This window comes from Liolophura sinensis, chromosome 7 (assembly GCF_032854445.1).
Source record: "Liolophura sinensis isolate JHLJ2023 chromosome 7, CUHK_Ljap_v2, whole genome shotgun sequence".
NCBI classification, from domain to species: Eukaryota; Metazoa; Mollusca; class Polyplacophora; order Chitonida; family Chitonidae; genus Liolophura; species Liolophura sinensis.
In genome coordinates, this window is record NC_088301.1 from 29,059,045 (window position 1) to 29,086,528 (window position 27,484).

General features: G+C 39.7%; 1 protein-coding gene across 1 annotated transcript in view; it reads right to left on the reverse strand.

Annotated features, from left to right (window-relative positions):
- LOC135470816 (KICSTOR complex protein SZT2-like) overlaps positions 1–27,484 on the reverse strand; it is a 102,196-nt gene that overhangs the window by 33,469 nt on the left and 41,243 nt on the right. Inside the window, exons 21-38 of the mRNA XM_064749859.1 lie at positions 19,297–19,412; positions 18,544–18,710; positions 16,955–18,115; positions 14,404–14,686; positions 13,541–13,781; positions 12,415–12,475; positions 11,843–12,136; positions 10,950–11,169; positions 9,005–9,083; positions 8,087–8,272; positions 6,714–7,557; positions 6,114–6,261; positions 5,742–5,841; positions 4,880–5,000; positions 4,245–4,415; positions 2,923–3,025; positions 1,870–1,949; positions 642–727 (exon numbers count right to left, since the gene is read on the reverse strand). Coding sequence (XP_064605929.1) covers positions 642–727; positions 1,870–1,949; positions 2,923–3,025; positions 4,245–4,415; positions 4,880–5,000; positions 5,742–5,841; positions 6,114–6,261; positions 6,714–7,557; positions 8,087–8,272; positions 9,005–9,083; positions 10,950–11,169; positions 11,843–12,136; positions 12,415–12,475; positions 13,541–13,781; positions 14,404–14,686; positions 16,955–18,115; positions 18,544–18,710; positions 19,297–19,412 — 4,461 coding nt within the window. The remainder of the gene's footprint in view (positions 1–641; positions 728–1,869; positions 1,950–2,922; positions 3,026–4,244; positions 4,416–4,879; positions 5,001–5,741; positions 5,842–6,113; positions 6,262–6,713; positions 7,558–8,086; positions 8,273–9,004; positions 9,084–10,949; positions 11,170–11,842; positions 12,137–12,414; positions 12,476–13,540; positions 13,782–14,403; positions 14,687–16,954; positions 18,116–18,543; positions 18,711–19,296; positions 19,413–27,484) is intronic.

Below are 27,484 nucleotides of genomic sequence, written 5' to 3' on the forward strand. Positions count from 1 at the left end.
GTGGCCTCAAAGTCGGGAGACCTGCAATCAAACCCGGGTCATACCAAAGACTTTTAAAAAGGTACTTATTGCTGCCTTGCTCCTTGCTCAGCACTAAGAGGTTACAGCAAAGGAAACAGCACTGACTGACTCGATGTCAGCATAGTCTAGTGTATTCGGCATGATGTTTCAATGGCGGCAGGACTTTGTCAGCGTGGACTCGCCTTGCCACAAGCAGACACAGTAAGACTGATAAATTGCTTAGTACAATATAAAGCCCCCAGCATGCATTCATTCATTCATTAATACAACCACCTCAAGGGGGGATATTTATTTATTTGATTTGTGTTTTACGCCCTGCTCTAAGGAGGGATAATATTGCCACATAGATGCTCCATACACATGTTCACCTTCTCTTTGTGTTACGGCTCTTGTATTTTTATGTCTGAGAACATAAAGATTGTGCATCAAATTTGGGGGTAAACGTATACAAATACATTTGTAATTTGTACGCTTTTAAAAATAAATAAAATTGTAGGAGGTGACCAACATGAAAACAGACAGATTGGTAGGTCCATAATCCAGTTAATAATCCTTTAATAAAGACTGATTTGAGTCTGAGACTGGGCATAGTTTTTGGTTATCATACTGGTTTATCTGACCTCTCCATCCTGAGTAAGCCTGCTGGAGCTGGCTCGCACGGTACTCCCAGAGATGACCAGGGACCTCAATGAAGAACTCCCCGACACTGAAATCACAACAAGAAATTACAGGTTCATGACGTACTTCAGATGCAAGGTCTGTCCTGGCTCTGGACAGGGAATTTATACATTGTTCTGGGTAACAATATTTATTGCGGTGGCCAGCATTATGGTGGGAGGAAACCGGGCATAGCCTGGAGGAAACTCACGACCATCCGCAGGTTGTTGCCAGACCTTACCACGTACAGCCAGAGAGGAAGTCAGCATGAGCTGGACTTGAACTCACAATGACCGCTGGGTAACAATAAGCAATTGGGAGCACTCGTAGGACCATTTGCACAGTCTTATATTCACTGAGGACTGCTCCTCTTCCATCAAAACTTTCCACATAGACCTGACACCAGTCAAAAAAGTGAAAATTCTTGAGGAAGGTGTTCAATAAGTTTTAAATGTATCAGGTCCACAGCAAAAAACTGTTCAAGCCCCAGTCATGTAGCTGTCCATACATTATCATCACATGGAAAAGTCACTTAAACATATACATGCATTTATTGCTCTGATTTACTGAGGGTTTACACCCAACCTTAGAAGTACACGTACAATGGTGCTCATGTATACTGATAAGTGTAACCAGGCATTTCCATGTGACAACAGTCGTTCTGTATCCAACATACATTGTACCTAAACAAATCTCCTACCATAAAGATCATGCCAAACTACCAGCTGAGAAGGTCGGGTCGAACACATAACCTCATTATTCAAGAGATTGCAGCGTGAGTGACACCTAAGACAACTAAGCCAGATATTCATAATGAGTATTAATTTACCACATTAATGATAATAATCACATTTTAACTCACACTATAACTACATGTATTTAAGAATGTTCTGCAGATACCAAGGTGCAGTATTTATAGTCAGCTAAACAGAGGGCAAGATACCACCTGTGATTTCTAGTCCACACTAAACCTCTAAACTCTTCATGTGGCCATAGTGAAAATCAGTGGTTTACACTGGGCAATCAGGTTTCCTTTACCCAAAAAACTCAGTGAATTCCACTGAAAAATTCTGGTAAAGCAACAATCAAATAAATACACAGTTCACATGACACGCATGACAGAAAACTGGTATTCCACTGAGAGCCAGCCATGATATGTCACCACAGATATATATATATATATATATATACCAGCATCCTCATTCTCCCTGGTCGTCCCACTGGCCTCGCTGAGTAAACCATCAGCCACCCCTAACACACAGTCTTCTATCCTGCAACACAAATGAGAAATCAGTCAAACTGGCATTCAACTGAAACATGTAATCTTTGCTAAATGTTCCCAGTTTTCATTAGCAATACATGCAGTAAATACACTAACATCAGACAAACCAAGGTACATGTACTTGCACCTGCTTTGGATGATCAATTGACTTCTCTTCATGATGATGGTCAGTTTTAAGGGTAGAGGTTAACCATTGACCTTTGGCAATGCCATAATGGTTGAAGTCTTCACTGAGTGCAAGACTGTGCAAACAGCCCTATCAGCACTGTCATCTAGGTACTGTCACCAAGATACCACAGACAGAGAATCTATAAATTCCCAGCTAAAGGTCTGGATTGAGCATGCCCCTTACGAGCATCATGGAGTCACGCACCTTATTCGAAAAAATGTAGATGTAATCTTCAAGTTTCCTTTGATGTATGATATATGTATGTATGCATGACTGGGGTTTAATGTCGTACATAACTTTCACGAGTCATTAGGTGTGCACACATGTATGTACATATACAGTGTCTTCTTGAGGCAGGGTGAGTCCATGTCGTCAAAGTGCTGCCACCACTGAAGTATCATGCCCAGGATACCAGACATGACATCCCAAGATACACTGACACTGGGCCGACCAGTCACGTTTCCTTGTTCTAGCCTCTCACTGCTGAGTGCCAAGTGAGGTAGCAGCATGTACCAAAGTCTTTGGTATTACCAGACCCAGGTTTAATCATGAAGTCTCCTGACTTCGAGGCAGAGGCTCTATCTTAAGCCATCGAAGCAGGCAAGTTTCCTATGAAAGCATTCTTGTGGTAACATGGCTAAGATGCAAACACTGTCCATTGTATTAATGTTAGTAAACATAGGTAGCGCAAACCCTGACTGACACATTTATCAATAATGCTTAAGTAGACACACACAGACTTCTCTGTAAAACACAGATGACACTGCCCAGCCTTTAAACGCAATGCACGTACCTGAGATAGAAGACATTTTCTGTTACTGATTCCCGAATCACAAACATGTTCTTCCGGTTGTTGACAGAGAAAGTATTGAGTCTGGCCCGTAACACTTGAACACCTGGAACAATGTCAACATGTCTCAATGAACAACTAAGGCTGGTTCATTTATTGGGGTTTTTTTTCTCGAAATAAGACAGGGAAATAGGTGTATTTCATTGGTGTTTTATTTATTTATTTATTTGGTGGTGTTTAATGACTTACTCAAAAATATTTCACTAAAACGACAGTGGCCAGCATTATGGAAGCATTGGTGTTTTACGCAGCACTTAAAATATTTCCCTTATTCAGTGGCAGCCAGCATTATAATTGGAGGCAACCAGGTAGAGCCTGGGGAAAACCCATGGCCATCTGCACGTTACTGCCAGACTTTTCCATGTATGATCGGACAGGTATCCAGCATTATGAGTGGAGGCAACCAGGTAGAGCCTGGGGAAAACCCATGGCCATCTGCACGTTACTGCCAGACCTTTCCATGTATGACCGGACAAGTAGCCAGCATTATGAGTGGAGGCAACCAGGTAGAGCCTGGGGAAAACCCATGGCCATCTGCACGTTACTGCCAGACCTTTCCATGTATGATCGAAGAGGTAGCCAGCATTATGAGTGGAGGCAACCAGGTAGAGCCTTGGGAAAACCCATGGCCATCTGCACGTTACTGCCAGACCTTTCCATGTATTACCGGACAGGTAGCCAGCATTATGAGTGGAGGCAACCGGGTAGAGCCTTGGGAAAACCCATGGCCATCTGCAGGTTACTGCCAGACCTTTCTTGAGCTGATTTACTCAACGGCTATTAAATTTTTGAAAATATAGCTTGCGGTGACCTGTTTTCTCAAAGCCAGCAATCCCTCGATTTTCTTCACGAAGAGAGAGCTGTCCATACATCCACCCATTAGAAGTCACATTCAGATTTCAAACTGTGCCCTACTGCACTCGTCTCAACAGAGCAGTCATGTTCATATTAGCACCCAGTCACGGAAAGAGACCCTTGAAGTTCAAGGCTAAAGCTGCTTTCTACAGCCAATACCATGGCAACATTTCAAAGTAGCACTTTTTAGTTGATAATTTCAGTTTCTCCCTTGTTTTTGCTGCAAGTTACTGCAAATGGGAATACGATTTCCAATGTAGAGTTTTAATGAAACTGAGATTTACTGCAGTAAGCATGCACTAAGTAAAATCATAGGCCATCAAGTGAGCATTAAATGAGCATGCAGCTCCCAGGTGCTGCAAGATAAAATATGATAGTAGTCTGATATGTTAATCTAGATTACTGCATACCTCTGGAGGTGCCCGAGCCTCTTGTGGGCCCGGTCTTGATGCGAGGGTGCAGGAGAAAGTGATGCTTCAGAACAGGGTCACAGGCAAAAAAGCCTGGCTTTAGCTTAAGGGTGTCCATGAGGCAAGCCTGGTTCCTCGATGTGTCTTCTTCCTCCTCTTCCAGGTCATGAGCTGTTGACAGAGATAAATATCAGAAGGTAAGGTATGTACAGGGGATATAGTCAGAATGTTTCATGCCAAAGGTGGACTGCGAACACAGCCACAATGATAATGAAGATCAAACATGGACTACTGGTAGATTTCTTAGGCCTTTTTTTTTAGTAGAGGTAACATTATTAGTGTTATAATTCAGGATTATACTTTGTGGATATGACATTCTACATATAGAAAATATGCATTCTAGAACCTAAAATTGGCTGACTTCAGGTTTCACACCAATGTCCTCAGAGTCAGACTTGATCGAACAGACCAATCAACTAACAGATCCCCACAAGCCAAAGAAGCAGTGTTAATTTTGATTATCAGAGGGGTCATGCATGTTTGCAGTAAATTCTACCAGTCAGTTACCTCCCATTTTTTTGTGACAGATATATGAGTGAATGGGACATTTAATCGCGTTGTTGGAGATGTTGTACCTGAGGGCTGTTGCTTGAGCTTAGTGATGGAGTCTCGTTTCCATGTGACATCCTCATCAGCCTCTGGCACCAGTAGCAGGTTACACATCCGGGTCTCATACAAGTTCAGCAGTAGCATGTGCTGTCAAACAGCAAATAACTATAAACACAACGTTTACTGTAAAACTAGAACGCTGTGTTCCTAGCCAAGAGACCAAATGTTGAATTTAGTAGATTTCATAACACGTAAAGCCTTTAAAAAATCAGCCTCAGTAAGTTCTGCTCAGCTTTTTGACTTAAAGTGAGATGAACATGTCTAAAGCCGAAAAGGCCCAAAACTCAGATAAAACATGTTCAAACGTATACTGGACAGCGAAGAAATATCAGCACAGATTTGGTCAAGATAAATCATAAAAATCAGTGGCGACAACATCAAATAATAAATAAAACAAATGAAAATTTTATCAATTGTATCAATGTTCCATCAAAAACCATTATAATCCCAACTTCAGTAAAATTAGGACGAAATGTACGCTTTGATAGCGGTTTGTTAAGGAATTATGTCAGACTGAGGGTTTTTTGTTCATTTATTTTTTCACTTAAATGATGGCAATTAGTATATTATTGGTGGAGGAAACCAGAGAGTTTAAAGTAAACCAAAGACCAATGGCACATTACACTGGTGAAGGTTTTCACATGAGACACTTGTCACACTGGTGCAACTGGTATCAAACAAACTTCATGGAAGCCTGCACAATGTAGTCTGCTCGATACCACTCTGAAAACAATGAAGCATGAAACTGACATTCCAAAGAAGCATGACTGACTCCAGCTGAGTATAGACTAGATGTATCACATGTGTAACAGTACAAGGAATAAGTACCTGGTTAACAACTCTGCAGAACTCCTTTAGTTTGTCAATGACACATGACAGAACCTCTTTTTGATGAACAGTTTCATCATCCTCAGGTGTTTTAGAGTCCCTGAAATATAAGTAGACGCTGTTACAGCCAAATCTAAGTGACTGGCATGGTGACTGGCATGAAGAGTACCCATGGCTGTCACTTCGCTTTCAACATATAAGGCTATGGAAATTTGGTTTGAAAAAATAGCACAAAAACAGTTTCATTTTCATATCAGTACGCTGTTCCAAAATAACAGCATAAATTTGACTGAATTTTCTCTTCTTGACTTCTTGCCCCATAAAGCCTGTTCAAGACATACTATTTATATAAAAGAGGTATGGAAACATTACCTGGCATGGTAAAATACTTCCACTTTGTCAGAGTGTACTTGTATGAGAAGCCAGAAGTTGATGACGAGAGGAGACTGGACGGTGACTCCACTGGCAGATATCACTTCATCATCATCACTACCTGAATCACTGGCCCCACCCTCATATCCTATACATATGTACACACAGTTAATGAACAGATAGCAATTTTCCAGGCAGTACATTTCTAATCTAGATTTGATACCAGTCTTACCTGCAGTCTCAAAGATGAAAAAATGTCTCTGATCATAAACTGCTACAACCTTACCATAACTACAACTAAACAGATATTCCACTTGGAATTTTTTTTTTTTTGGAGCTATCTTCCCCAAAACAGCAAGGCTGTATTAGTTACTTGAAACTGACTTTTTGACTAATTGTTGTTGAATGACATATTTTCCACTTACCCTGATAAATATTCCCACATGTGACGTACAAATTTGCACCCTATAATGGTGGAAGTCGAGTGGTCTTCAATGAACATTAGACTTACAAAATTTAAATCTACGCTGAATGCACATGCCTGAATATTATTACAACTTCAGTATCTTTTATTTGCATCTCCTAGAGCAACACCATTACCTCCTTCTGTGTAGCTGCCAGTTGAGGACACCCACGAGGGTGTTTGGGGTCGGGTGGAGGTGCGACTGAGGGGTGTGCCTGGTCCTGAAGGCCCTGAGAAATGCCGTACCCGTGAGTGGAGAGCCATCTGGGGTGCACTAGCCACACTCTTCAACATGGTGTTAGGGGAGTCACCTTCCTTGGTCACTCTTTCCGGCGTGGTATCCAGAGGGACAGCCTGACCCTCCATGGTGAACCCTGAGAAACTGGAGGATCGCTTGAGAACACCTGATTGCTCCGATGACACGGCTGTTGTAATTGGATAGGACGTTGTTGGCTGTACATTCACCATGCTGGAGCAGGACTTGATAGTGGCCTGGCTCCCTGGGCCACAGTCTCGCAGTGAATCCCTCTCAATGGCCTCCACAGATTCCAGAAGGTTAACAGCAGACTTTCTGCCCTGTGGAGGGCCCTGTTTTGTCTCAGGGCTCTCGCTGGACTGCTTGGATGTGCACTCCACGGGTTTGAATCCAAGAGATCGTGACAGTTTGTCCAGCCCCTGGTCTCCCTTACCTATGCTTACATCATCTGCCAGGAACACAGCATCAGGACTAGAAACAATCTGACTTACCTCCCTTTCTTTGTCTGTGGGTTTATAGGGGGTAGCAGTGTCTGACTCAGTGCTGAATCTATGTACCTCCTTGGCAGGAGAACACTCTCTGCTCAGCTCTTCCAGTTTGGAGTTGAGTTCATTAGAATTGAGGGTGTGCCCCCAGTTACGGGGTCTAGCCCTGTCCACAACAATAAAATAGAACTGCTCTTCTTTCATGACACGATATCCCTCAATGTTCATCTTCTCTAGTTCCTGTAGCACAAACACAAAATAAGCTCAATCAGTTTGATTTTTTTTTTTTTTTGACTGGTGTTTTACGCCGTACTCAAGAATATTTCACTTATACGACAGCGGTCAGCATTATGGTGGGTGGAAACCGGGCAGAGCCCGAGGGAAACCCACGACCATCCGCAGGTTGCTGGGAAACCGTCCTACGTACGGCCGGAGAGGAAGCCAGCATGAGCTGGACTTGAACTCACAGTGGCCGCATTGGTGAGAGACTCCTGGGTCATTACGCTGCGCTAGCGCGCTAACCAACTGAGCCATGGAGGCCTCCCATCAGTTTGAACTAAATGAGATAAAACAAGGTTTCTATACGGTATACCCATACTGTCAATCAAACTGTTATTAATCTTGTGATCTTCAGTCATGTTAACTTTTTCTTGCCTGTAGACATGGCACATTTGGCACACAAATTTGAATGCTGTTAACGTACGGTTTTCCCTATTCGGAGAATTATTTCAAACTTGTTCCAGTCAATCAAAGAGACTTGGCTCCATACCTGAACAAATCGTGGCAGACTCTGTTCCTGTCCAAAGACAAACTTGAGTGGTATAGTTTCTGTGACACAGGCTACTTTGCCCTTAGACTCCTTCACATGATCTGCGACCAGCTGAAGGTTGGCAGCCGTCACAGGGTAGATATGACGTAATGAAGACGTCACCTCATCTCTCAGCAACCATTCAATCTGATAACGAAAACAATTGCAGGACACTGTGACTGTACTCTTCTAATCCAAATTATCAGATTAGATTTACACTTTTTGAGTATATATGTAAGTAATCCTATGGGTCCAGTTGTTCAAAAGTGTATTAGCAGATAATTAAAGCCTGTTTTATCTAAAGTCCTATTAGGCCACAACAATTTATATTTTTCTTTCATGGGTAGAATGAATCTTTTTTCACTGTTGAGTTGTGGTATAAAAATAAAAGTAAAACTGACAAATCATCAAACTTATGGAATACGATCTTGATGGCATGATTTTTTCATCAAGAAAACCTTCAAAAGCAGGAAAATCTTGAAAAATGTTGAAATTGGACCAAATAAAAAGCTGGATTTTCTCTTTTATTTTTATTCCAGTTTTTTGGATTTTTTAATATCAATTCTCCCATAAAACACAAAAAGAAATTGATGTGAACAGACTTTAAATCTATAGTCTGGTATTCATATTTAAGCTTATGATTTAATACACTTTTGAACAACCAGCTCCTGATTTTACCATTGGGATTAGTCAAGACAATCCATCCGTACGTGCCACCCTCTGATGTTGTGTATAGCAGCTGACTGCTTTATGAGTGGAGAGAAACCCAGGGAAGCCATCAAAATGAACCGAATGTTGTATGTGCAAAAATTTCACTTACTTTCTACAATTATGTCTTAAAACATTATGAGAATAATCCCATCCATCACACAATCTTACCTCTTTCTTACAGTTTTCCACAGCTTTTTTCTGAAACTTTGGTAAATGGCTGATGGGATCAATTCCTCGAAATTGAAACCTGTGGACAAAAGATAACTGAAAATCATGGAACACATGTAACAGAAAACTCTGGCCAACCCATTAGACTGATTTAACGAATGAACAGATACTTCATGGGCGGAGAATACTTCATTATAGCCAGAGTAGAGCACCTGCTAATACATGTAGATGTTTATATAGCTTACTACCTACGAGACACACAGATGTTCCCAGACAGATTATGTCCACAGTACTTGCCAGTGATGACCTAGTCATTCCAGCACTGGAGATCACTTACTCTCACCAAGGCCTTGTACATGTACTGGGGAATACAAAATCCCTATCCGACAAAAGCGCTGTATCAACACCTCATCTGAGCAACTGAAAGACAGGCCATAATCCACCTCGAACCCCACAACAGAAATAAAAAAAAAAAAAAAAAAAAAAAATTCTGCCAACTTAGATTTGGTATCAAGGCTATCAAAGTGCTTGCCTCTAGCAGACAAATGAATGCAAAACTTCAGCTAAATACATAAAGCACTGAAGTTGTGAATTTGGTAATGTACATTATTAATTAACATGCATACAGAGCATCAGTGTCTTATCATTGCGCTTCACATGCTGTAAAATTTCAGCTTAATACATGCAGCACATTTTCAGATACCACTCCTAACATTTACTTTAACACTGATTCTAATACACAATACACAAAGTTGTGAATTTTGTAATTTATGGTATATAATATGCACACAGCGAATAAACAATGGAATATCCCCCTCGTGCTATTGTGCTCTACATCTGTGCAAAACCTGAACTCAATAAATGCAATATTATTCATGGTACCACTCCCAACATTATGTTGAACATTGCTTTCCCTGTTACTGGACAGCGACAGGCGAGCTACAAAGGCTTGTACGTGTTTGTCATCCTTTGCAATAGTTCTTCCACGTGCCGATCAGTTTTTATCATGTGTTTTTTCATACAATAATTACTTTTTTATCATATTTAATGTCATACTGAATTATTTTCACTTAAACTATGGCAGTTTTACAGATGGAGGATCTGGGGAGCCCAGGGTAACCCTCAACCTGTGTATGCAATATCAGTAGAAGGCAAGTGGTTGATAACGAACATTACAGTCTGTGACAAAAAAGCCACACAAAGTGAGAAGAAGTTCCCGAAGCAGGGGTTGAACCCCAAAATTGTGTGATTATCAGTTCATTATCTTAACCGCTAAGCCATGATCTACTCCCTATCCATAACATATATTTTATATGACACGGGATTGCTTGCCCATGGCCATCTCTAACTGTGAGACGGCTTGTAAATTGACAAGTTTGCATGCACTTTATTATTTATTTGATTGGTGTTTTATGCCTTATTCATGAATATTTCACTTATATGACGGGGGCCAGCATTATGGTAGGAGGCCATTGGTTGCTGGCAGATCTTCACAGCAACCACACTGGTGAGACACTCCTGAGTCACTGCACCATGCCAGTTTGCTAACTCCCTCAGCCATGGAGGCCCCAGTTTGTATGTAAGCTTTGCCCCACTGGACTCACACTACAATAATCTTTAACTTCAAGTCTGTTCTATTATCTGAGACTTAACTTAAAGGGAATTTTTTTTATAACATAACATAACATAACATAACAATAAATGGATCACAACTTCTATTAATTTCGTTAGCGACCTTTCGGTATAGGTGCTAATACTGTTTATATCAAGTGATTACTATAAAAGAATAGTTTAGATTTTCATGACAGCATTTCAGTTCAAATCTTAGTTAAGAAATAATACAGATCAGATCAGCCTGACTTACATGTAGATCTCGGACAGCATTCTAGTAGAAATATATCCCCAAGTTCCCATCTGGGTGACAAATGAGTGCATAAAGACTTACGCATCATGTGATGTTGTTGTACTGACAGCATCCTCCCCCTCTACATCAGACTGGGGGGGTGAGGCACTGGTATGTGAAGACATCCTCACATACTTGGGCCGGCGGGGCAGGGAAGAGAAATCAGCATCAGTGGGCAAGGTCAAACAGTTCAAGTCAAAGGTTATCTTCATATCCCCAAGGTCGACTTCCTTCAACTCTTCCAAGCCCTTTGAAAGATCGGCTGAAAACAGTACGGAAGATTTATAACAGATAACGAGACAAATTTGACACATCATGGCAACACTGATTTTCACAAACTAGTCGCGTGGTAATACATCAAACGTCTTACTCTTGCCAGATATAAATTGTTGGAAATCGACTGTTCCTTATACATGTAGATAAAACATTGTACTGTATGACTAATCCCAAGAAGTTCTGAGTCCTCAGGGTCCATCAATAGGTCTCTAATATTTAGAGGCAAACAGTTAAAAACAGTTGTTTTGTGTTCTGGTGTAGAGAAGTGGTATTACAAAAATAACCTTCTCATCCTTGTATTTACACCCACAGATAGAATATTCATTCTCTTCTAAAATATTGGGTGTTGGTGAAAGACATACAGTGTTGGTGAAAGACATACATTGTTGGTGAAAAACATACAGTGTCGGTGAAAGACACAGAGTCGGTGAAAGACATACAGTGTCTGTGAAAGACATACAGTGTCGGTGAAAGACATACAGTGTTGGTGAAAGACATACATTGTTGGTGAAAAACATACAGTGGATGCTCCTGATACAACAATGATAAAGTACAGATGACAGCATTACAGGACAAAGCTGACAGATGGGAATAAATAACAAACTTGTGTACACATGTACCACCCTGTAAAGAAGAAACAAGATAATGTGACCATGTACCTATACATGTTGGTAGCAGTTGCAGGGATACATGGTGATGAGTGCGCTTGCTCTTCACAGTACAGGTGAAGTGAAGGAAGAGAGGCATGTTCCGAGCGTTCTCCACCTCGTTCATGCTGTCAAGGTCATCGTCTGACGGTACCGAACCAGTGGACAGCGAGCCCTTATTTGACATTGTGGAGAACTCCCCGTCTGAGTGAACTGGACTCGGCTTGTCCATGGCTGCCGCCGCTTCCTCATAGTCAGACTGGAAAAAGTCACTGTACTCTTCTGGGATGTCGGCTACATTCACCTCTGAAAACACACAGCCAAGGGAGATAAATGTAGTTCTTAATTTTAGAAATGAAATGTTTCAGGGGCACAGAGATTATATGTACATAATGTCCCACAACAGTTTCAACGACATTAACGTTACAAGTGCTTGTTTCAGTACAGCTTCAAGAACCTTAAGATTACAAGTGCTTGTTTCCAGACAGCTTCAAGAACCTTAAGATTACAACTGCTTGTTTCAGGACAGCTTGAAGAACCTTTAGATTACAAGTGCATGTTCCACAATAATCTCATGAGATTACCTGCTCCAAAATCAGACTCCACTTCTGGAGCTTCTGCCACATCAACGTGGAAGCTCACATCCTATGTAATCAAACAGGAAATAAAACAATTTGTCCTCTTAATAATCCATACATCAGAACAGACATTCACAAAATAGCCATCAAACAAAACGGATGTTACGGGTCAACAACAGCAGCTCCAATTCCCAAAACAGCGTTTAACACAAGCCACCAAAGAACTAAGAATGTATACAAAATACCAAATTACAACAGAAATGGTCAAAAAGATACACTATATTCAAATTATTTAACTTACAAAACACAACCAGTTTTCCACATAAAATCTAGATAAAATACTTATTTTGAATGACTTCAAAGTTCTCTCTGCCCATTACCCTGTGAATATTACACAAGGCTCGAAATAATGCAAGCAATCGTGCACTTAGGGAAATATTAAATAGACAGTGCACCCGACTTTCACAGCTGACATGCATACTTAAATATTTTGAGGTGGAATGCAGCAAATAATCACTGACCAATAATATCTCTTCCCCAAAGGCATGGTGATTGTCGACTACAGTGGAATACAACTGTTGTCTACAGTATCGTCTGGGAGTGAAATCTAAATGTGGCTGAATTTTATAGATAATTTCTGCATAACCTGTTTGCACAGCCCATGGGTTTTGCAAAAAATAATTTGCTTATTCAAAACCCTCGTCCTGCAAGGTAAATTTCACATAACCTTTATTCTGGCTAAGCAGAGTTTTCAAATTTTGAGGGCTGACAAATAATTCATGCACGAAAGTTTCAACCGCAGCATATACTTAATATAAATGGGTGCATAGTATGCATGTAATTTTTGACAAGTATTTCGAGCCTTGTTACAGAGTGCTTGATCTATTATTAAAACAAAAGTTCTAGCTAAGCTCCCATGATAAATACAAGATATTTTTTTTTATGTTTTAGTAATACACTGCAAGCCAAGTATGTTAAAAAATAAATCACTGTCATATGTCAAAGATTTAAGGCAAACTTTTTAATATGTTTGGTAGCATAATTCACAAAACTTATAAATTCGTTCTTTTGGCGAAGCCTCAAAGTAAAAAGTTCTGTATTTCTGCAGATAATAAAATAGAAGAATACCTACCATATCTTGTTCTGGACTATAGTAATAATAATCTGGGTAAGCTGGGATCGGCTTGAACCAGAGCTTAATGATGTCTAAGAACTTATGCTTGATGTACTGATGAAGGCCCTTTGTCATCTCACATGGGCTGTTGTGCTGTGGGTCAGGCAGGGTCACCTTGATAGAAGCACCAGAGGGGAAAAGTAGTACTTCAGGCGCTGCGCCTTTAAATGTGTCCCCACTCTCCACCATGATGCTTGCACTACAACAAGAGCAGCACATCCCTAGCAGTGAATGTTTTATTTTATATTCTACAAATACTCTCCATAAACATGCATCTTACACTTCGTTTTTTTTTAGGCGATAAAAACTGACATGCTTACTGCCCCAAACTTGCAATTCAAATTTTTGACCACTCATTTGAAAATATAAATATATATAGATACATATATTTAAATATATAATTATTTAAACTATAGACTTTAAAATAAAATGTTATTTATTAGTATCATTTTATCATTACATCTGCAATCTATGAGCCGTCATTATTCAGGAACTATTTGTTTACCCTTTTGTTCATCATCCACACAATACTCTTAACAAATACATGTATCTTCTTCTTCACTTGAAATACAAGATTTACAACCAACTAAACAGATGTACAGCATGTACTGGTTCACCCGAATCTGTGTAATGGCTCAGGTTGGGGTGCCTTACTTGCCTTCGGTAAGTGGTCTTGGTGAAACAGCACTAGATAAAAGAGCAGTGAAAATCTGTCTTGCAACAAGGAGGCACATTACACGCACATGCACTCTAAGGACTCCTTCCTTAGAGTGTATGACTCAAAAATTGTAAAGTATGAGCTTAAATGTATGTTCACCGACCTGTCTGTGTCACCAGGGATGTCCGCGAAGCGCACACTGGCTTTGCCATGATGTCCATCCAGGGTGTCAGCAGGAGGAATCCCCTCTAGCTTACAGACCTCAATCTGCTTCAGAAGGTGACCACAGCAGGTCTCTAGGAAGCAGGTCATGTCAGCCTCCAGGGGCAGGGCTTCCTCACAGATGTTACTGATGGCAGATTCTACATCTTCATGGCTCACATAATGACCCAGTTGAAGGTTTTTAAAGATACCTGCAACCAAAGAATACCTTGTGTACAGGAATAGGTATTGATATCACGGCTTAATCCAAGAATCCAATTCTTGTCATGACTTCCGTAAACCCAATCCATAGGAACCCAAGAGTCCTATACTATACTCAAAGTGATCAAATTTTCTCACCTTTCCAATTTCTAACTATCATACCCTCTTTGATCAAGTGGCACATGAGATTTTCTCACCATTAAAGCTACAAACAAGCAATCCACAGAAACAGCACTGGTTTTGTCGACTTGGATTTGGGATAGATGCAGGTGAACTGCTGTAAAGGGAATCTTATGTGAATTTATTCACACATGTTAAATAAGGCATGTAAGTGTAAATATTTCGACTTGCTAAAGAATCCGTGTGATTATTTCACCTGAAGAATAGCAGATGTTCAAGTGATTAACACCTTATTTTACTTTTAAGTTTTAAAATTTTTTAGAACTAGGACTCACTATACTTCATTAATGTCTTTAACTCATAGAGTTTCACATGTGCAGCGGAAGTTATATTTACGAGTAGATATAAAAAAAGGGATCGATCTATCATATCTGTTCTAGAACATGGTAAATGCTCTATATGAAGCTGCACTCAATCTAACAGAGTAGATAAATCTGAACGGACTGGAGAAAAACATCCAGTGAAAGTGTGTGAAATACCCACACCCGCAGGGTTTGCACCCATTAGCAAATTTCAAATTCAAGGCCTTTTCAAGGCTGTTTCAATGAAGATCCAGGCTTCTCCAGCCATTGCACATATACATATATGTATGCCTAGTACCAATTGCATTAACTTCAGCACTAAACAACCAAATTCAGCGTCCAGTGCTGTAAAGACAAGTTTGTTATTTGCCTCAAGAATTTATCACTAATCCGACAGTTATTAATTTTATGGATTGAGGAAACTGAAGCACCCAGTTTAACTATCCAACCTTTGGGGAGTTACCGCTAAACTTCTTATGTGTGACGTACAGATACACGTACCCCATCCGTGGAAGACACATGGTAGCGAAAATTTGACTGCACGTGCAAGCTTCCACAGAAGCGTCACAAAGACAAGTTTCTGCCCCACTTTAAAAAGCAATATCAGTAATACTCCTTTCATTTCCTGATACTTTTGCAGATTTTGGAGAAGGGTATCATTGCCTTTTCTAGAAAATGACATAGGAAAAATGCAGATTTGTGTCCAATCAGCAGTGTTGATGTGACATTTATCTTCTTAGCTTCACTATGATTCCTGTTAAGCAGTTTTAGCCAGGTACTGTATAACAAAAGACGCTCCTTCTTCAGTACAGCAATAACAAGCAAAGAGATATATCCGTGAGTAAGGAAAAACACTTCCCATTAACATTACAACTTTGATTTACTGAGAAAACATGGGCTTTAAAGTGGTAGATAACGACCTTGCATCTCGTCTGCCGCTACAGGGATGCTTCAAAGCGAGATATGTGACACTGCTCCATCCCATTCTAAGAGCGTAAACTTGTCATTAGGCAATCACCCTGGCCAGAGGATAGACTTTTGTTCCTTGATAAGGGAGATAACTTACAGGCAATTTTCATTCTTTGCCTGGGGCACTAAAACCCAGGCAATAATATCTACTACAAAGCAGACAGATGTTGCAAAGCAGGACTACTGCAAAATGTACATGTATCCTGCAAATAATTTCACCTAACATACGATCGTTGGAAAGTCGCTTAAATTTTATTTACTGTTGTGGTTTTCAAAGTCATTGAACGTAAAATTAAGGCCCAAACTTTCATTGTCAGGAAATCCAGGCCTTGAACTGACCACTGCTAATTTCCAGGAATTTCCAAGCTTTCAAAGCCGCTTACAAGCCCTGACCCAGCATAACTGCTACTTTTCAGGCCCAGCAAGACTGCTACTTTTCGGGCCCATCAACACTGCTACTTTTCAGGCCCAGCAACACTGCTTCTTTTCAGGCCCAGCAACACTGCTACTTTTCAGGCCCAGCAACACTGCTACTTTTCAGGGGAGAATTCCAGTTCCCTTGTGTAATAGACCTTCTTCATATTTCAGCTGACAAGACATATGTATCCAAAATAATATGCAAGCCTGCGGTCTGAAGCATTGTATTGAAATGTTGGTGCAAGTTGACCTCCAAAAGGATCTACTGTTGTCACCGAAGAATTGGGATGCAATAAACAAGACATTGCTGATGCCATGAAATTCCCAAATGTTTGGTCTTGCAGAGCCAAATTGGAAATATGGAAAAGGCCTATTCATCAACATGGTCAACACTGGACAGAGATTAGGTTACATGGACATTACCTGTGACATAGCTGGTGAAGTAGTCTTCTCCTAGCACTGTGCAGTGCTGCCAGAGGGCGCCGTGGAAGTCCGAGGCACTGTCAGTAGACCTCCTGTCCAAGGACATTGCCCAGCGCTCCTTGACGGTGTCCTGCAACTCCTCCCGGTCAAAGTCCGGCATTGCCTCCATTTCATGAGAGGCCATTCTCACACGCGGGCTCAACGGCACTGCTCCACTCACATCCAGATCCGACGGAAACGTCAGGTCTTCAAAAATGTCCTCGGAGGTCTCGAAGCTCCAGCGGTTGACCAGCGAGTTGGTGAGATTGCTGAGGTAGCAATCGTAGACATAAACAGGGATGGAGAATTTGGGGAACTGTACACAGGGACCTGGGGAGCCCTCCAGGTGGATCCGTGTGCTACTGGCAGCTTTGAAGTCCCCCTCCACAGATGAACTATTCTTCTGCTTACGAGAAGACAGGGAGTAGTCTGAGTGAAGGTCATCACCAGTGGACCCCTCTGGGTGTTCGTCAGAGATTGGGTCATTGCCTGGGTGTCTTTCATCATGGTCCTGGGCCCCAGGAAGCCCACTCTGACCCCCAGGCTCCACATCACCTTCATCCCCAGCCCCCTCTACCTCAGGTTCCACCTGAAGCAGGTTCAACAGGGCCAGGTCGTCATAGCTAGCAGGGACAAACGTAAGAATAAGGTGATTCGTGGAGTCCACTTTAACAAGGCACTTCCAGTTGGGAGCATCAAGCTTTCTTACATCACTGTCGGGATCAGATTTGTCAAGTCCAGGGGTGCCTGTGTCCTTACTGGAGTTGTCAGACTCTCCACGCAGAGACTCCTTCTCTCCATCCTTCACAGTCTCTGATGTGGATGACACCTCTGACTGGATACCTTCTGCGCCCGTTCCCAGTAGATCTTGTTCTTGTACCTCAGCTGATTCAACAATGACAACTTCACTGGGAACAACAGCAAACACTTCAGCGAACTTGAACGGATAAGGCTGAGCAATTGGGTCTCGCTTTCGATCTGTGATCAGCTTAATAAAGTTGAAGCGATCATTGTTGGAAAGAATGACTTCCTTGTCATGGTGAAGTTTGAACTTTTCGAAAAGCAAGTTGAAGAGAAGGTTATTTACAGTCCTTCGGTTTAGAAAGGTATCAGAGCTGTCAGCTGAAAGACAAAGTTCAAATTTCAACACATTCGCTATGCTTCTCATTAACCTATAGGCTGAATTCTAAATTTATATATTCTATATTTGCACTTTAAAACAGGTTGCTTGAAATTTTATTTAAAATTAAAAAATAAATAAAATTCATAAAACATTACCTATGGTGGTGAAACTCAAAATCTGTCCAGTAGAATATCATTGTACTATCCAAAGAAACCTTTAAATCACCTTACCTTCGTAAGATAAAAGAAATATCAGAATCAGGCACTGTGTAATAAAATTTTAGTTAAAATACAATATCAAGACAATAAATTTTTCAGAAGAAAAAGCCACCAAGACTGAACCAAAGGAAGACATTTAACCTATTCTAATCAGCCACCAAGAGCACTTCTACGGGCAAACATGTTGACCATGACAATGTCAAACTTACCACACCAGTAGGTGGAAAACAAAAGTTCAGCCTGCTGACATCGCGGAAGTAAGGAGAGCAGGTCAAATGGAAAGGGTGTGTGGTAAATGGAGGGTTCTGACCCGTCCGTCTCTCGGGTCTCTGAGGCTCTCCTGGGGTGTGCATTGGGCAAGTCACTGGGTAGTGTGCTAGTAACAACATAGATTTATTCATTGATTTCACTGGTGTTTAACATGCGACTGTTCATCTGATTTATTTTTTTACTAGAACACAAATGTAAACAAGCAAAAAAATAGACATCAGATTCTATTAATTGATGACAGTGATGTAACATTTCAAGTCTAGAATTTCAAGGCTTTGATAGTATAAAAAGCTAAATGAAAATTTCCTGTGCAGTTTTTGTACTCGTGATCAAGTTCGCATATTATTTCCTATCCACCTCAGTCATAATAGAATTCCTTTCCTTGAATCGTTGCTTGCACTAATTTCTAAGAGACAGTAGGCTACAAGTATATTTCCCTTTGACAGCCAGTCATCATCTTCACCACAATAATAATTTTAATAATAATTTTATGACAATGTCAAAAGAAAATGAGAAAATCTGTAAGAAACATTCAATGCATATATTCAATATGATATATAAAATTACAGGTATATGTACATGTAAAATGGAAGTGCACATACATGTAGCTTTTGTACTTGTGTAATTTCAAGAGAGCTTGTGTTTTACTCCACCTAGAGCTAATGCAAAAAAGGGAGATAACTTTGACTCACCTGGCATAGATAGGGAGCTGAGCATCAGGAGATGTCAGGTTAAAACACTGACAGACGGTGACCAAGTGTTGGAATGTTATCAAACAAGCAATACACTCAAGGTCAATGGGATAAAACTGAAACAAGCCAAAAAAACTGCATGTGTAGTCATTTATATTACAAGTTATGAAAAAGACACAGTGTAAAACATGTTTTTCATTATTATTAAGAGCACCGAATAGCTGACTCACTTGTAAGGAGCACTGAACAAAACAAAGTTTTATTTCAATGTGGATTAGCCAAAATATACACATGTGTTTTCAAGAGAATTAATTTCAAAAAGATTGCGTAAGTGCTATATAATAATAATTCAGTCCATTTGTCTTATTAAAGTTATATGTAGCCGTCCTAGCTTTAGCATCTTTGAATCTCAGAAAACACACTGCCAAGCTACGCATACATGCATGCAGATATACAAAATTGTTTTTGATTTAATAAAGGTATCCCTCCCTTCCACGCCCCACTGAACTCTCAATCATTTCAGAGGGATCTATTTATTTACAACTTCTACAATTGTTATCAGTGATCAGAGTGCCCTACTGACCTCTGTCAACTAAATGGTGAAATTCTACATGTAGGTCATACAGATATGCACACCATATTGGTGGAAGATGATGTTTTCAACAAATGTTTCGACTTCACATTAGTTATGGACTCACAAGAAGTGAGAATTTAGGAATCTACAATTCTCTGTTCAAGGGCCACTTAGAAGCCACTCTTCATGTGTCCTAGCCATTGAAAAGCATGCGACTCTAACAATTAGACCGTCCTGCTTCGAATGGCCAGAGTAATGTCATTTTCTGAGTTTATTTTTCAGAATTTAATGTGTCAGGCAGCTGTTTCAAGACATGAATCTAACTCTAATATCAGGAGGCCAAAATAGGGGCATACTAAGTTAACAAAATAATGAAATTTATCATCCATTCTGTGACTTGTCATGAGGTTTGTGTTCACTGAAGAGTGGAGAAGACTGTGTTCTGATATAATATGTGGTAAATTATGTAATATGTGCTTGTAATTGAGCAGTACTTCTGCTCTTAATTGCTATTTTCTATTTTGTTTTTTTTCTAAAGACAGAAATACATTTTTCTGCAAAATCCGCCAATTCAGAGCACAATGAAAGTTCTATAATGTTTTAGGCTTGTCCAATGAAAAACTTCCTTCCCTCCTCTTGAACATTCAATGTAATGTCACTGTGCTTTTACTCCCGGTTTTGTCACAGTGTTTTTACTCCAGGTTTTGTCACTGTGCTTTTACCCCAGGTTTTGTCACTGTGCTTTTACTCCCGGTTTTGTCACTGTGCTTTTACCCCAGGTTTTGTCACAGTGTTTTTACTCCAGGTTTTGTCACTGTGCTTTTACCCCAGGTTTTGTCACTGTGCTTTTACTCCAGGTTTTGTCACTGTGCTTTTACTCCAGGTTTTGTCACTGTGCTTTTACTCCAGGTTTTGTCACTGTGCTTTTACTCCAGGCTTTGTCACTGTGCTTTTACTCCAGGTTTTACTCCTACCATATGATACGTGCATTTCAGGTCTGGGCTAAACATGTACATATACATGTATTTTGATGATCATGAATTTTAAGGTCTGTGAAAAACAGAATTTGAAATGTACTAGAGGGCCACATTATGCCTACATGCGTGGCTGTAGATTGCCAAAATGTGCCTCAAAGAGCTCCTGGACAAAGCTAAGCACAATGAAGTATGTAATCTGTTTAAATGGATGCCTAAAGGAGACTTCTAAGCCCTAAATGATTAACTATTTAATACTCAAATAAGAAGGATTGGCAGAAAATTGAGATATTTTATTTAACCTTAAATACAGCTCATAATTCATCGTAGGCTGAATTTTTAAGGTAAAAATATTTAGTTTATTGCAATTGATGTCCTTTTGGCTGTTCTGCACGCACACATCTCTACTGACAGTTTTGCATGTTGTCAAAGGCTGCACGTACAATTCATAACTTAACCCAGCTAGATCCAACTTCCATTGTTTAAACACGATTCTCTTTATAATAAGTGTGAGGCCATCCTTTATACAATAGACAGTTTTACTACCAGTCTCAGGTCAATGTAGGACAGAGCCTGGAGAATAAGCACCTCTGAAGTGGGGTGTGTAAGAAGTACAGGCATACTCAAGGCTCCAAGCTGGGAAATATTTGTCAGCAGCGCCAGTTCATCTTAAACACATGACATTCTCCAATAATGAGTACAGTGCTGCAGCTGTGAGGAGTATGGAAACTCGTAGTCATCTAGACATAGACAGAACACAGTTTGGGAAGGCCATAACATACAGCATTAATGAACACTTGACATGAAATTATACCACATGGGAGAAAACAGGGGAGGGAACTTTGATTTAATTGCATTTCCAAGTATGTGTGTTTTAAAATGAAATAATATGACATAATAAATGGATGTATTAAATGCAATTCCAAGTTTATAGTCTGGCATAAAGTTTCATCTTCAGGTGATGTATGCACTAGAGGATAATGCTAGATACTCTAGATATGACTGTGACATCACAGACAGATCATGTCATGTCACATGTAGAACTTCATGTACACAGGACCATGTGGTGTCACAGAGCCACAAAGAATCATGTCATGTCACAGAGCCACTTAGAACAATGTGTTGTAACAGAGCCATATAGAATGTGTTGCCACAGAGCTGCACAGAATCACATTGTCACAGAGCCAAATAAATGTACATGAAGGATCATGTGATGTCACAGACAGAACCACACAGGACCATGTGATGTCAATTATAAAGCCACATAGGATCATGTGATGTCACAGAGCCACATACACACACACACATGTAGGATCATGAGATGTCATGTGTAAAGCTACACAGGATCATGTGATGTCACAGAGCCACATGCACACAAATACATGTAGGATCATGTGATGTCATGTGTAAAGCTACACAGGACCATGTGATGTCAATTTTAAAGCCACAGAGGATCATGTGATGTCACAGAGCCACATACACACACACACATGTTGGATCATGAGATGTCATGTGTAAAGCTACACAGGATCATGTGATGTCACATAGCCACATGCACACAAATACATGTAGGATCATGTGATGTCATGTGTAAAGCTACATAGGATCATGTGATGTCACAGATGAAGGCACACAGGATCATGAGATAACACAGATGAAGGCACACAGGATCATGAGATGACACAGATGAAGGCACACAGAATCGTGCAATGTCACAGATGAAGCCACACAGGATCATGAGATGTCACAGATGAAGTCATATAGGATCATGAGATGTCATAGATGAAGCCACATGGGATCTTCAGATGTCCCATAAAACACACAGGACTGTCAGAGGACTGTCAGATGTCACATATGAAGCCACATAGGATCATGAAATGTCACAGAAGACACACAGGATCATCAGATGTCACAGATGAAGCCACATAGGATCGTGAGATGTCACAGAAGACACATAAGATCATGAGATGTCACAGATGAAGCCAGATAGGACCATGTGATGTCACAGATGAAGCCACATAGGATCATGAGATCACAGAAGACATATAGGATCATGAGATGTCACAGATGAAGCCAGATAGGATCATGTGATGTCACAGATGAAGCCACATAGGATCATGAGATGTCACAGATGATGCCAGATAGGATCATGTGATGTCACAGATGAAGCCACATAGGATCATGAGGTATCACAGATGAAGCCCTATAGGATCATCAAAATGACAAATATAGATTCTACATACACAGAAGAGCGAAATACCAGATGGGTTTCACATGTGTACATAACTGTGTACATCTGTCAGTCTATGTCTATCAGTGAAGAAACGAAAGGGAAAGGCAACTTCCAATAGTATTTTGCCCATCCAATAATAACAAAACCATAGCATTTTCCAAACTGGTCAAAAACTGGGTTTGTATATGATCAGGAAAAAAGGTGAAACATAACGACATATCAGAGCCCTATGTTGACACCATGTGTCAAGTTGTGTTGATGCTTTTTCATAGCATGACCAGTCACACTGCCCTAGTATCTTCCAGACAATATCTCAGCTAGAACAAAATGTTTACAGTTTTTGATATATGTGATCGGAACACCCTTGATTGTATACCCGTACATCAGAGAGTTCTGGATCATCAGCGTTGAATGGTTCCTCCCATAACTTTCAAAGACCTGGAATATCGTCATTTATTTATTTCATTTGATCCCGAGAAAGCATCAGTTGGGACATTGTATTTTATTATTGGTTTTTCAGTGATTTAGTGCTAGAAACCAGGCTGCCCTGGGTATACCGCTGAATTCTAGTCTAGAATTGAAGTTACTGACATGTATGATACTGACATGTATGATACTGACATGTATGATACTGACATGTATGATACTGACATGTATGATACAGATATGCAACATTACTGTATTATTTCTTTAAAAACACTACCTTCCGGTATATCTTTTGAAGATCACATTTTAAAACCAGACATATTGTTAGTATTTATCTTTATAATGCAACTGCAATAATGTTTGCACTGTTATAAAAGTTGGAGATCTTGATTTTTGTAGTTTGCCAAACTTTTCCAAAAACATACTGACAAAATTATTGTACTGATCATCATTTATGCAACGGTCTTGACAACAGATTCATGGAAGATTATAAATTTGGTAAACTTATTTGAATACGAAGCCATCTAGAAACCAAATGTTGCTAGTCAATGCACTGTAAAGCGGTGTCCACTGTCTACAAAACAGTCCACTTTGCTCTGGTGAACAAAATGTCTCCAAAACAAGTCCACATTCAGTAAAATTACACACATGTACATGAAACGTATCCACTGATGTCCCCATCACGATTACAGTGTGGTCAGTGAAATTGAGTTTTGATCCGTTTTCGAGTTTGGAGATCCTACTTGCACCTATTTTCTCAAGAAAAAGAGAAGAAAGTCTCTCTTAACTGCTGACCCATGATGTCCTCAGGAAATTTTCTTCCCACCAGAGTGTGACTGCTAAGTGTCTTTCGTTCATAAATCTCTAGTTTACGTTTTACCAGGTGGAAGAAATGAAATGAATTGCATCAATCATTTATGAAAGTAGAACCTCATTGTTCAACTTCATGTTATGAAGCGTGGTGCTACAACCTGCTACATGTTCAGTTCAGCTTCTGTTTACGTAATGTTTCTGGAATCTTCCGGCAAGTTAAAAACGGGTCAGAAAGTCAGTTTTTCTGAAATCCACTGAGAGCATTTAAAACAACTGCAGGGGATATGTCTGACCTCTGATATTGACATGATACTTAACCTGGTTGCTCCACAAACCACTCTGATTATATATGACAGAATGCCAGCAATACCTACATGTATGTCCTAAGTCTTGTAAATTAATAACACATAATTTTTGTCTTTTTTTAGGCATATATTTTATTTATTGTTAACATAATAAAATGATGAACAAAACAGAAAAAAAACATATCACATAAGAAAAGAAATATTTAATGATAAATTTCACTCAACAACGACAACATTAAAAAAAGAAGGCACAACAAGGCTCAAATAAAAAAAAACATGTTAAATAAAATGACAAGTATCCATACGAAATATGGATAAAATATATATTGAAAAATAATAGCTTTAGATGAAAAAACACATGTTAATAAGATGACTTGTATCCATACAAAGTATGCATGAAAAATAATATTTTCAGACGGATGTACATGTAGAAGTAATCGTCAGAAACTGTAACCCAAAGCTGTCCATTAGGCACCCCATAGCAGAGTACAAAATACATCATACCACATACATGTTGCATGCTTGAAACTCACTCCTGTCAGCCAGTAGTTGCACTTATTAATCCAGCTAGCCCACATCATGCAGAATTTGAGCGAAGCAGGCAGTTGGAGGAGTTGAATCTCACCAGAGATCAGAAAAGGATGAGATAAAACTCTCTCCACTGCTAGACAGGCCCAAGTTGTTAATACAGGTGAGTCCAGTATAACTCCTAGTTAAGTCATTATGCTATTTTATAGGGCTACATCACATCAGCCAAGAAAAATGTCACAGAGTTACTAGTAGCTTCCTGTGTCAATACAAAAGTCACAAGAAAGATGTCACATACTTACTAGCAGCTTGCTGTGTCAATACAAAAGTCACAAGAAAGACGTCACATACTTACTAGTAGCTTACTGTGTCAATACAAAAGTGAAAAGAAAAATGTCACATACTTACTAGTAGCTTACTGTGTCAATACAAAAGTGACAAGAAAGATATCACACACTTACTAGTAGCTTACTGTGTCAATACAAAAGTCACAAGAAAGCCTCCACATGCACAATCAACAAACATAAAAAGTACAAGGAAAAATACATGCACAAACACTGACCATTAAAAAGGACATCTATTTTAATCTACAGCATGGACAACAAATTTCTTTTGCTTTACAGTAGAATATGACCTAGCTGATATGATCAAGGTGTATCCAGTTTAATTGGCAGGACAAAAATGTTTCTTTGTTTAACACATCACCACCATTATTTTAACCACAGCCTGCACCCCTTGTAACTTCTTCACAACTATCAAAGCAAGAAAATATTAAGCCATTTATCAAATTTATGTTGTAACTGTTTTCAATGATATTGATTTTGAAACAAATACTGAATGCTGGAAACTTTTTCCACTAAAAGAAAGCATTAAAAATGTAGTTCTTACGTACTAATGTTTGTTTGGGGTTAAATTTGCTTTTCTACTTTTAAAAGTAAAGAGAAATTATAAAATTGAACTTTGAGCCAGTAAATTCTGTGAAATGTATAATGAATGTATGGGATAATTGGCCTAATAGGTAAGAGAGCCACGTGATGAAGCCTAAAGCCTATAATATACTGTCAAAACTACTTCTGATATCAACTACATGCAGTATAATACCAGCATAAACACCAGCCTTAGTTGACATGCATCAAAGGTTTTATAGCAGCTGAATCGGAATAGCATCTGAATCACAGAAATGCATATCTAACATTTTCCTTTTTTCACCATGTGCTAATGTTTGTAATACAAAGGAACATTTTCAGTGCCTTGTGGATATCCTTAAAATACAATCAGTGATTACATATAATGAAGGCCTCATCATTACCTTACAATTGAGAGTCAAAGGTTTGTACTCAAACATTAACCTTTCTGAGCCCAGGGCTTTTCTACCCACACATGTTTTTGTAATCTCTTACTGACCCACAAAGAACTTAGGAGTTTGGACTCACCCTGGACAGAGAACATTGGATCCTTTGGACACTATCACACTCACCCAGGAATTAAAGCCTCTTTAATACCCACCTACATGTACATGTACCTCGGGCACTGAAGTCTGGATTCATTTACCCAAGACATGGAACCTCTTACCCACCTAGGACTTTGGAGCTTGGACCCACTCCGGTCAGACAAACTGAAATCTTCCATAAATTGCAGCTTAAAATTTGTCGGCAATCTTTGTCCTTTGTGGGCAATGCAAGCACCTAGCTATGTTCACCACAGCGTATACTTACCAAAGCTCAATAGCAGGCTTTATCAACTTTGTCTAAAAAGATTAGACATTGAACTTATCTAAAAGCAGAAGATATGCAGAGGCAAAGTTCCCAGCAAAACTAGTTTATCACCAAGCTGAGAACAGATTGTCACTCATTTCTCAGACAGAAGGTTTCTCACAGGAAAGTATCACATGTGACCAACAGACTGTTCCAAAATGTATCTACCTGTGAGGGTAAAAATGACTGAGTCCAAACATCTAACATATGCATACATGTACACCTTTGTGTGAACTTCTGGAAACTTTTCACATTCAAAATCTATCCTTTCAAAATAATATAAACAGAGCTCCAACCTGGCTTTTTGTTGTACATACATGTGCAATTTAAGATCGCCCTGCTCTCTGCATATATACTTGTGTATGTGTGATCAGAATGAAATATACCTTGGCAGCTTAGAATATGGGTGCGTGCTGTAGGTATAGTATGTAGCACTGTGTAAACATAGTTTGTCCTGGTGAAATTTCCGCATCACCTAAGATGACGACTAACATTTAGCTAGCATTAACAATCCACATTATCAAGAGTCAAAGGTGAATAATATTTCCATAACTGCACAAGGTCATTTATTACAGTACACT